We start from the raw sequence: 12,024 nt of genomic DNA, 5'->3' as shown, positions 1-12,024 counted from the left end.
CCTGTGGACACATGGAGGCAGTATTGTCAAAATAATGATTCCAATATCTACAGACAGCACAGACTGTACACCACCACGGCTACCTAATAACAATATTCAGGGCCCAGTCGGATCCCTCAGGGACGAGATGTAGCTCTTCTGTTCCGTGGGTTGCATTACACTTTCTGAGCTGACCCCACCAGTAGTTGACCTGTGAAAGTTGAGCTGTGAAAGTTGACATGTGAACGCTTCGCCCAATTAGATCATTTTAATTGGCTGTTCCCCTCTGCTCTCCTGTTGGGGTGCACTACAGGGGGGCCAATGGTTTCAGTCACTCACTGGTGATATGGAGGATGTTGATACTATGAGTGTCTCCGAGTGTCGCTGTAACTCATAATGAGTGAATGAATAAGATATTATGAGTAAGTGTCTGTGTAACTGACTGGCCAAATTGCGTTGATTTCAATATGCGCAACCAGCAGGGTATTGTAATGCTTTGCTCATGGGTTAGTTAATCCAAGGCTATCGGACGGTGATACTTTCTTAGATGGACAAACAATTGAGCATGATCTAAACAGAAGTTTGAATGGAAACCACAGCAGTGTTAGGCTAAAGAAATAGGCAGAGTCATTAGAAATTGAGACCCCACATTCAGTATTTTTGTGTCAGTTTTGTGACAGCCTTATAGAGTAGTTGAGATTTGGTTCTGGGTGATGAGATTAGTTTAATTGTGATCTCACACATGGTAATTCTACAGCTGACTGCAGATGGCATCTCAACAGTTTAGCGCTCTCTCGGATGAAGCGTTTTGAGGCCAGTTGAGGACTGTAGGGTTGCTAGTATAGTATTTCACTGTTCAAACATTGTTGGCTGCAGTTTCATCCAAAAGTGCTGTGTGGGTGTCAGAAGACCCATAAGGTTAAAAATAACCGATGGCCATATTGTTTCCATGGTAATACTATCGAATAGCATGGAGAAGTTTTGTGAGAGAGATACGATCTCTTTACAGTGCTACCAGCCCACTCAAAAGCAGCATCACCTCACAGCCACAAAATAACTTACACACATAACTTACACACACAAGTGCACAAGTAGGCACACAGAAGCACACCCATGTGCACACAACACACACACACACACACACAGGTTGATCTTAAATGAATGGTTTGTTTGAAGTGTTTATAGATAATGGGTAGGTGGTCTTCTGGAATGGAAGACCCATAATTTTGCTGATTGTCATTGCAGGCCTGCAGGGGAGTGTTTGTTTATGGCCCTAAAACGCAACCTGGAATTTACAGGTGTGGAGCCCTTATTACCTTCCTCTGAAACTCAACCCGCCTACCACCCAGATACAGAGAGGAAGAAAGGCGAAAAGAAAGGTCAAACATTGGTTAGTACTTGGTACCATAAGTGTTCTAAACTGATCCTACTAGATCAGTAGGTGCTATTCTTCATGATTTAATTTACCACCCTTTCAGTGAATGTTGGATGGAAATATTAAAGGATAGAATTGGCCCTCTTTGAATGAAATCCGTATCAGGCACTTCAACTGTCTGAATACTATTTTGTGTATTTCTAATAGCCTACACCCAAATTTGTAAGAGTGTTGAATTTGGATACTCTTCAGCCAAGTCTACTCACTGAGTCACATGCGCGCACTGTCTATCTGATGACATAACGTGATAAAGTACCGGAGTGAGAGCCAGCTGGTGGGAACTGGGGTTCCTCGAAGCCTTCTGTGGGTGTGGGTGGTGTTCTAACCTCGCCGCCAAAAATCCATCTTTCTCTGCGCCGGAGGCACGCATGCGGCAGTGGAACGGAGCCGAAGCTGCTTGCCTGCCTGCCTACCGGCTTGAACAGTGCCAGAGTGCCGGCTGGTCCCGATCCAACTCGGGGAGCGGAGTCAGTGTTCCTAGAGGCTGCTGACTGAGACACAGCGGAGTTGGGCAGCTGGCCGAGCTGCGTCGCTGTAAACAACTGCGAGTGTACAATGACGCACCAGAATTTACACTTGCGCGACTTTTGGACGGTCGACTAGACATCTTTGGAGTGAGTGTTCAGGTGACGGACTGGCATGACATTTAGACTATGCATGCTGCTTTATGCGCAGTAGATTGAGTAGCCTAATATGCTGTTTTATGCTGCCCCCCAACTATGCCTATTGCCTTGTAATACACTATGACGTCTTCTCTTATTCACTATTGAAGTGAGTAGCCAATTGGTTTCAATATCGCTACACACACCTCTGTTCTATTTCACTTTAAGGTGAGTCACATTGGAATGAACACTCACGGCTGTCAACTTGGATAGTTGCCTGCCTCTCCGTCCCAATGAGAATTCAGCACTTTGGCAGTGAAAAACGCCGTGTCTGTCCATAGAGAGCTGGACTGAGGTGCAGGTGGGCTGTCGTATGAAATTGTAGAAGGACTTGGTGGTCACACACACCCAATTCAGTTGTTACAAACACACTGTCGCTCGGAGTGGCGAGACGCAGATGCGCACTCCACCGACACTCAACTCGGCACTCAACTTTTGCTCTGTGCGTGGATCTAGTGAACATATATTTTCTCTTCAATGACCTTGTGAACAAACGGAAGATATATGTTATTTTGTGGGCTAATATATTTCCAAATAGCCTCAAAGGACCAAGGTTGGAATAAGGATGGCCAATTGTGTTTGAGACACCTGCGTTGATTAACCTCACTTGGGATTTCTCAAATATGGATTATATGCGTAATGTGGCTCAAATAGCAGAGAATGGATATTGTTTGTCATTAAGGATTTAATCTTGAATCGCTCAGTGGTGGATTGAGGAGAGGGGCAGCCGCAGCCTGACAATGCCCGACGCGTCACGGGACATGCCGGTGCATTCCTCTCCAGCAGTGGCGGCGAACGCGGAGGGAGACGAGATAGAAGTGCTGGAGAGTATCGATGTCCTTCCTGTGGCCCCAGAGGACGTAAGTCTTGAGCCATATTCATATTGTCTTCAGCGTTTTTCAATTTCCTCCTAATACAGAATATCACCCTAAAGGCACATTTTCCTCTGGTGTATTCTACAGTAGCGTATCTTTTTCTTTAACTAGGCAATTCAAATAATAACTAATTAGTATTTATAATGATGGCCTATGTTATGCCAGCAATATATCATACTGTGTTATGGTTGTAAGCTATGAATATCATTATGCCAGCGACCATTTTCAGACAGCTTCATAGACCATAGTCATTATATCATCACAGTCAACAATCCATTGACTATATGTGTTCATTACAGCTACCACAGCAGGCATAGCATGGCTACTACCATACATAATTGATGATGTCCTCAATAGTTAAATTAGATTGATTAATTGAATGAATGAAAGCCCTTGTAGGCTACCTGCTGACATCACTCCTTAATGACAGGTGTGTCTATCTTTTAAATGGCTCCTTTCTCTCTGAAATATTTTCTTTACACCTTTCTCTTTCCCTCTCAGCAATGGAAATCTCTGTTCGACAAGGTATGTACAGGCCTTGTGTTACAGACTCTGTCTCTGTTGCATGCGCACTCATGACGAGTGTCAACTTACCTGTCTTTTTATGTGAGGAACTGTTTGCTGTCCTAACTTTGTAACTTGTTACAAGTTAACATGTGCTTTATTACTAACTTATTCAGTACTAAAACTGTGACTTATGAGCTGAGCTTCGGCCAATACTCATGGAATAGCAAGTAAACTATCCTTGCCATTATTATGAAGTCTAACTCCCGTCATTCCTGCGGTGGCGGTGAGTGGAGCCCTTGATGCCCAAGGAATGGAAGGTGGAGAACCAGATAGAAGAGGCAAGCAGGTTGTGGTGGGTGTCCCTCCTCCAGTCCTCCTGACATCGACCCTCCTAAATGCAATTAGAGCGATACATCATCCTGGTTACAGTTGCTGTTGCTCCGCCTGTGGCCCTGTGGGCTGTCATGTCAGCGGCCACGGTGACAAACAAGGGGTGTGTGTGTAAGGCCCAGGCCATCAGGTTGGCCTGACAGACGGAGAACCAGACCCTCCCCCGACTCGCACACCCTCTCTCCCACCACTCCATCCCACTGGAGCTGCCTCAACACCTGCCCCAGCCCGGCTGGCGGGTCCTACACTCACTCCTGGTCCCTCATGGGGGGGGGACAAAGGAAGTATAGGGGGGTTAGGGAGGGGGACAGGGGGACTGGGGGGAAGTCAGAGGCTCGTGTCAGGCTCGCTCTTTCAGGCTCTGGGGGGACTGGCCGGGTATATGTGTATATGTGTGTGTGAGGGGGGGTAGTCATTGTGGACAGGCATTAAGCGGGCCTCTCAATCCGCTGCCTTTATGCGGCGCGGCATTGCTTTGAATTTCTGAAGTGGACTTCAGACTAGATGGGAGGGAGGTGGGGGGCGAACCAAATAGAGCCTATAGAAGGGGTTGCTGTCCAGTCTGGCAGCTACAAATGCCCTTTCACTCTTTTATTCCCTCCTCCCCTCCTCCCTCCACCTCTTAAATGACCCGTTCCATTTGTCATACATTGGAAATGTTGACCTTTAGGGTCACTCAGCTCCTCACAGTGGACACTAAGGAAGATAAATGATGGGGTAGATGGTGGAGCAGAAATTGGGATTTTTAACAACACTGGCAACCATTGGGTGACTGAAAAACAGGAATAGTTGGACGTTCAGAAACAGAGGAATAGGCCTTGCTCGTTGGATGTTTAGTTCATAAATGGCAATGTTTGCACCCCAAATAGCACCCTATTTCCTATATAGTAGACTACTCTTGACCAGAGCCCTGTTCAAAAGTTGTGCACTATTTAGGAAATAGGATACCATTTGGGACACAGATAATATGATACAGGGATAACGTTTACCATAATTCTCTGCTTTGACATCTTGAGAGCACAAATTGTCCATCCACATCACCCAGATTGTTTAGCTGGCCAATGTGCCAACGCAACTATCTAGGATATGTCCCAAATAGCACCCTATTCCCTATGTAGTGTACTACTTTTGACCAGAACCCTATAGGCCCTAGTCAAAAGTAGTGAACTATAAAGGGAATAGGGTATCATTTGGGACACTGACTTCCATATCTCCCAGGCTGGTGTTTTAATCAAAGTGCTGTGTGCTCTGTTCAGTTCCCACACTGTCCCCCGAGAGGGCTTTGTTGCAGTGAAAGTGCTTTCTCCTCAACCAGGAAATAAGATAATAAACCTACGATAGCTCTGATTTGTGTTACCCATCTAAGATCTCTAAACATACTAGGGAATGGGGACTACTACACACACACACACACGCGCGCACACACACACACACACACACTCTCAATGAACCAGACAGCCCATCAGTGGAGTAGGCTACCAGCTGCACTCCAGCAAGTCCACAGTCCAACTCTATACTAGCCTGATTAGTGATGATGGTGAAACCACTCAAGACACACAACAGTCTGTGCCCTCACAGATTTTCTGCTTGTTTCCCAGGATTGGAAAGATGTAGGCCTAAGTATACATGTATTAAGGGCTTGTTGTTAGAAATAGGATGGATCAGGAAAAATGGAACAAACAAGTTTGTTTTTTCCCTTGAAAGATGACCCAAGGGATATTTGTTTTTGTTTTTATGACTGTGTAAGGCGGTGCAGTGTGCATTACAAATGTTATAGTGGATATGTGTTGTGTTACCTCATCCTGTTTCCTTAGTGGTTGGTGGAGAGGGAGAAGGATCTTATTGTGTTTGTTGCTTGTTGCGCTGACACATTTCTGTGTACAACTGAGTCATTATCTGGGATGGGAATGTCCCCATTAGTCACTCCCTGTTACCTTTCCATGGAAGGGCCCAGGTGAATTCAGCACCGAACATGGAATATTAAGTCTGTATACTAATGCAAATGGTTTGGAACTTATGGGTGAAGGAACATATGGAGGCTACCCTGCTTGCTAATGTTACAACTCCCTGGCTGACCTTTGAATGACTTAAACAAAAGCTCTTAACACCATCTTATTTGAGGCACAGAGTACATACCATAGAAATATAATCTATAGAACGGTTCCCAGCCCTATCTGGCCCCAGTCCCATTATTACCCATTCTGCCTTCCCTGTGTGTCCCCACAATGGCCAGTCGTCCCAACACTACACCCTTTGTGTTGACATGTACCACTGTACTGTACACACACAATCCTGCTCTGCCTGCCTCTGACCAGTTAAGACGCCAACAGGCACGCATCCAGAACAGCGGGAATTATGAGGATTAAGACTTCTTCACACGGGCACACCGTGTGCACCACAGGAGGTTGGTGGCACCTTACTTGGGGAGGACGGGCTCGTGGTAATGGCTGGAGCGGAACAGGTGGAATGGTATCAAATACATTAACACACATGGTTTCCATGTGTTTGATGTCATTCCATTTGCTCCATTCCAGCCATTATTATTATTATGAGCCGTCCTCCCCTCAGCAGCCCCCACTGTTGTACACACATCCAGTTATTTTTACCAGGATTCTATCACATTACACACTACAGTGAACTGGGGACATGAACCAGTCAAATGCTCTTTGATTGGAGTAGGGACCCACCTGTTCTCAGTGTGTGTGTGTGTGTGTGTGTGTGTGTGTGTGTGTGTGTCCTCTCAATCTGGGCTCTTTATCTCATGCTGTTGTATGTGTCAGTGAGCATGTGAAGTGGAGCGTGGCTGCCATTGACAGAATAGGAAGGCAGGCAGCCATAATTTCGGGCATCTTTTGTTTATAGCCACTCACTCGGTCCCCAGATGGTACAGCTGCCAGCCTCTCAACCCTGTTGTCCCTCTCCTCTCCATTGTCATGACTCAGAGGGTTGATTGTCAACAGTCCAGGTAACTGGTACTAATTGGGTTTGAGCCAAAATGGTGTCCCTGGTCTGATTGTAGGGTTGCCATACGTCCTCTCTCATCCCAATTGTCTCAGCATTTAGGTGTTTATTTCCTGTTAGCTCCCCATGTGTTGATGCTGATTTACCATACCTCCTCTCTGCCCCCCTTCCTCATAGATTGATAGATCAGTCTATATGTATAGTCTATATGTATAGCTCTATACATAGGCTATAGTCTATATCTATGGTTTTTATTGAGAGACCCAATCTGTTTCCAGCTCTCTTACTAGTCTCTAAATGCTTGAAATACATTTCCTTATTTCCTTAATGAAAGGGCGTTCCAGTCAGTGAGGTGTGAACAGCTCTTCTTATGTTGCGCTATAAATAGCCCCTCCTCTGCCTGTCAATCTGTCGATAGAAAGAAAGATGTGCTGCTGCTTCAGTCATAATTGGCTGCAGACTGCAGTGTGTACACATGGAGAGATAGAAGATGGCAGCACCAAATGAAACTATCTTTTGATGGGTCAATGCTCTGTGCTCTACCCACATGGTACAGGGTGGTCCCCTCTGTTTGTGTGTGTGTGTGTGTACAGCACATGTTTGTTTAATGTGTATTTATTTGTGCATGTGTGTGTGACTGTGTGTACATACAGTATGTCCCTATGTTTTCTTCGATATGTTAATCTGTTAGAGGGGTTCAGCGGAGTGGAATCGATGCCAGTGAGTGGTACTCTGGGGAGAGTGTTTGAATCTGTGTGTGACTGTGTGGATGTGGGGACACGCCAGCTGCCAGTGCAGAGACCCTGTGTCATCTCTCTCCCCCTCTCTCCCCCCCCTCTCTCTCTCTCCTCTCTCTCTCTCTCTCTCTCTCTCTCTCTCTCTCTCTCTCTCTCCCCTCTCCCCCCCTCTCTCTCTCTCTCTCTCTTCTCTCTTCTCTCTCTCTCCCCTCTCTCCCCCTCTCTCTCTCTTATCTCTTATCTCTTCTCTCTTCTCTCTCTCTCTCTCTCTCTCTCTCTCTCTCTCTCTCTCTCTCTCTCTCTCTCTCTCTCTCTCTCTCTCTCTCTCTCTCGCTCTCTCTCTCTCTCTCTCTCTTCTCGCTCTCTCTCTCTCTTCGTTTAGTTTTTTGGCCGATTTGGCTTCAGTTTCTACAGTGAAGTGGATAACACTGCTGAGGAGAGAGTACCCATCATCCACTTACAGGCTCTCATAAGTTCACCACTGCTTGAGTACGTTTACACACACTTCAGTAGGTTACTGAAGGGGTCTGATAGGGTGATATCCTCTGAGTTTTTATTAACATGAGTTGTTATACTCAGTGTATCATTAACTTTCTACGCTCAGTGAAAGTGAATCTTCTTCATTTCTCTCTGACTGTGGGAGCACGTTACATGTCACTCATAGCTCCCAGTGTCGCGCATAAGTTGAGTACAGTAGTAGAACCTGCCCTGCAATGTCTGCAATATCTTTATGAACTCCCCTGTTTCCATAGAAACCCTTGACATACCGATCAAGATTCCCCAAACTAAACGGCTTGTATCCTCCTATTTCAGCTTGTCTCTCAGATCTATTGGGATCAAAGACACTAAGGTCCATTCATTCCTTATGGCTGAAACTGTGATACCTTCCCACCGGTTGTGGTTACAGGGGATACTATACTGGGAGAGTCCTCTCCTGGCAGGGACCCACCACTCTACTCTAAACACCTGGGGGCCAGCAGTATGTGTGGGTTTCATGCCTTTTGTGCCAAAGTCATTCCGTGGTCTTTGTGAATGTGTTTGTTGGAGTTCCTACGTTTTACACATTGGGTTTGTGTGTGTTTCTTGTGAAAGTGTGTGTTTGTGAGAGTGTGTGTATTCGGGTTATGGTTATATGGTTCTACTGGGGTTAAGGTTAGACAAAAGGTCTAGTGCAGTGGTCACCAAAATGCAAGCCGAGATCTGCCACTCAGATTTAGTTTTAAACACGACTTTAAAAACGTAAGCCTGTGCAATATTAACCTATTAAAAACAGTTCTGTAGCAATGAGGTTTGTAATAGACTATAGGCCCAATACATTATCACTACATATTGGCTATGCTTGAATTGCCCTGCCAACGTTGTTCTTCTCAGACCATTTAGAAATTATATTACAACATTTGAGGTATATGATCACACTGGTAATATATCATTTGATGTTTTACTTGTGAGGTACAGCTGAGTGAGCATAATATATAATTTATGACCTGCATCTGATGGTCAGTCTGAGTGGAGGGAGGACGCAGCCGACTCACCGTCCCTTTGCTCTCCCTCCCTCCGGGGACACAGTCTTCCGTTGATTGCGAAACTCAAGTCGTACTGCATTATTTCGGCTTCATCCACCAATTCATGTTGTTACTCCTATAAACAGAGAAAGTGAAATATTCCTTGATATTCAAAAAGACACAAGCCGCTAATAATAACAACGCAAGCCTATCAAACCCCTTTGCTACTCATTCATTGCAGCTGCAGTGCTGGTTGTAGCGCTAGTGGAAGTAGGGTGAATGCGCATTTCATGGCTTATAAAAGGGTTGAACAAAGTGTTGACAGTGCTGAATAACAACTTTAACATGAACTTACTCATAAAAACAGCAGCTCTTTGCTGTATTCGTTGAGTCTCTCTAGTCAGTTTTGAAATTTCACAGTATCAACTTTTCTGTGTGCTTGAGGCTTCTTTTTAGTTTATGGCTCAAGGAAACTGCAGACACGGTGATCTGAGCTATCTGATTGGCCAGCGGTAGGTCTATAAGTGCACGTGATTTGCTCTCTGGACCTGCTGGGTAGGCGGAGTTCTACTTTCAGACACATGAACTGGTTCAAAATGGGAACACTGAACAATGAAACTATATATATTTTTAAAATAGGAACGAAAGGCCACAGAGTTTCTAAACCCAGAGACGCAACATCGCGAAACTTCCGGGAACACTTGGGAAGCAGACTAAGCAGACCAGGCCGGGGTTTGGGGTTTGAGAAGTCAATGAGAGAAGTGAAAAATTCTTCCTTAGTTGTTAATTTTTGCACAACCTAGATTCAAGCTAATGTCTTAAGTATTTTAACATGTAATTTCTCCAACTTTTTGAAAGTGACAAACTGACACATTTTTATTTAAGTCAAAAACAACTTTATATCGAAGGAGTGCCTTTGATTTGACGGCCTGCAGATGTGCAGTTCGGCGCGAGACGACCGTTAGACCCAACGACGTGTTTCTGCGCATGAGCTTAGCCAGCCAACGTCGCCATGACATCGCCTACAAGTGTGATCGGGGATTTCTATCGGAGAAGCAGTTTTAGCCTATCTTCATACTGTACTGTCTTTGGCAAGGTTGTTGTTTCTTTACATAAATGTTTGGTGATCGACTAGGAATGCCTTGGCGATCACTGGTCTAGTGAATCAGAGCACACTCACTCACGCACACACACACACACACACACACACACATACACACACACACACAGACACACAGTGGGGTCTGTCTCTGTTACACATTCCTGCACCACGAACCCTACTGGTTCAACAATGAAGCCCTGCAGGTGGACTGTTGACACTGCAACAATAAACGGTGTGTTTACCCATCAATGTGGTGAAGAGATTTGTGTGTGTGTTTGTGTGTGTGTGTTTGTGTGTGTGTGTTTGTGTGTGTGTGTTTGTGTGTGTGTTTGTGTGTGTGTGTTTGTGTGTGTGTGTTTGTGTGTGTGTGTTTGTGTGTGTGTGTGTGTGTGTGTGTGTGTGTGTGTGTGTGTGTGTGTGTGTGTGTGTGTGTGTTTGTGAACAGATTTCTATCTCCCATCCTCGCTCAAGCACTGCCTATTAGTGGCTATGCCGCATGTACAACTCAACAACTTCCAATATCAAACTCCTCTATCTTCTCCCTCGGTAGAACAATTTAGTCTTTATTGAGACAGATGGTACATTGACTACACGGACAAACAGAGGCTGCAGACAAAACCTCTGCAGATGTTTCTCTCTCTGACTGGTTAATGCGTAACATTGACGATGCAGCATTATGCATTTAAACACTAAACCAGCGTGTGTGTGTGTGTGTGGCGTATGTGACTGTGTGTGTATGCATTTAATTTAAACCACAAACCAGTGTAACTGAATACATCCCTTGTGTTCACCAGGCCATGAAGCACTCCGTTTTAAAACACCTCACTGTCTAGCTGTGTACAGTATATCGTCTCCCTAGACAGTACACTAGTGTTGAAGTGAGGACAGCTTGCGGTTTGGATTAAATAAAGCGAGAGGCAATTCAAAGATAATTGCGTTTCCTGCAGCAACTTTTCCTTCCACTCACAATCCTTGTCCTCCCACTCACAAACCCACTCTAAAAGGCTAAACTGACCCTTTTTCAGCACTCCTAGTCTGAGACTCATACTTGGTCTGTTAACTTCCATATTCTACCTCAGTAGCACTATTTCCTGCTTTGGCTGACACATTGTAGCCTATGAGACCTGTTCTCTCACTGCAACCAATAATGCAGATTTTCAGTCCCCTAGCCATCTCAACAGTCTTCATATGGGAGTGAAGAAACAATTATCACGTGTCACTAGAGAGGGTGAGTGCGTCCCAAATGGCACCCTATTCCCTACATAGTGCACTACTACCAATGGACCCTGGTCAAAAGTAGTGCACCATATAGGGAATAGGGTGCAATTTGGGAAGCAATTTAATCTGCTGGGAAGCTAAAGATATACCATGAGAAGTTCATGGTAATAGCACACTGTCGTTTTTAGAATAGAATAACGTATTCTATACTTACTCATGCAAATTTCTCTCCTCTAACTGAACTTCCATTGTACTACCAAGAGTTGCCGGCTGAATATCTTTTTACCTCCGCTTGATATGCAGTTAATTCACCTTGGTTGAAAAAGCGAAGTGGCAACTGGTAACATAATTTATTTTTCTCTCTTTCGAATTCTCTGCAAAGTCTTGGATCATTGTGGAGGTCTCAGTTCTGTTATTTGGGGAAGCCCTCTTGGTCCCCCCTCTTGTTTTGTTGTCGTCATGGTCACCTCGTCGGCTCAGCACATGCCCAAGGTGATCGACTGACAGTGCTTAGCTTTCACTTGGACCGCCGGGATGTCTCCTCTTACATCTCTCTCTCTCTCTCTCTCTCTCTCTCTCTCTCTCTCTCTCTCTCTCTCTCTCTCTCTCTCTCTCTCTCTCTCTCTCTCTCTCTCTCTCTCTCTCTCTCTCTCTCT

General features: G+C 45.1%; 1 protein-coding gene across 2 annotated transcripts in view; it reads left to right on the top strand.

The window, feature by feature from the left end:
* The first annotated feature begins 2,152 nt into the window (after positions 1-2,152).
* Positions 2,153-12,024, top strand: part of LOC123485509 (rhomboid-related protein 3-like) — a 64,686-nt gene continuing 54,814 nt past the window's right edge. Inside the window, exons 1-2 of one of the 2 annotated variants that reach the window (XM_045216454.1) lie at positions 2,153-2,936; positions 3,453-3,476. In XM_045216454.1, coding sequence (XP_045072389.1) covers positions 2,817-2,936; positions 3,453-3,476 — 144 coding nt within the window. In that variant the 5' untranslated portion in view covers positions 2,153-2,816. The remainder of the gene's footprint in view (positions 2,937-3,452; positions 3,477-12,024) is intronic. The other variant, XM_045216455.1, reaches the window with a different exon arrangement.

This window comes from Coregonus clupeaformis, unplaced genomic scaffold, assembly GCF_020615455.1.
Source record: "Coregonus clupeaformis isolate EN_2021a unplaced genomic scaffold, ASM2061545v1 scaf0715, whole genome shotgun sequence".
Lineage (NCBI taxonomy): Eukaryota > Metazoa > Chordata > Actinopteri > Salmoniformes > Salmonidae > Coregonus > Coregonus clupeaformis.
Note: the sequence above shows the minus strand (reverse complement) of the source record. Positions and strands in the feature narration are given on the sequence as shown.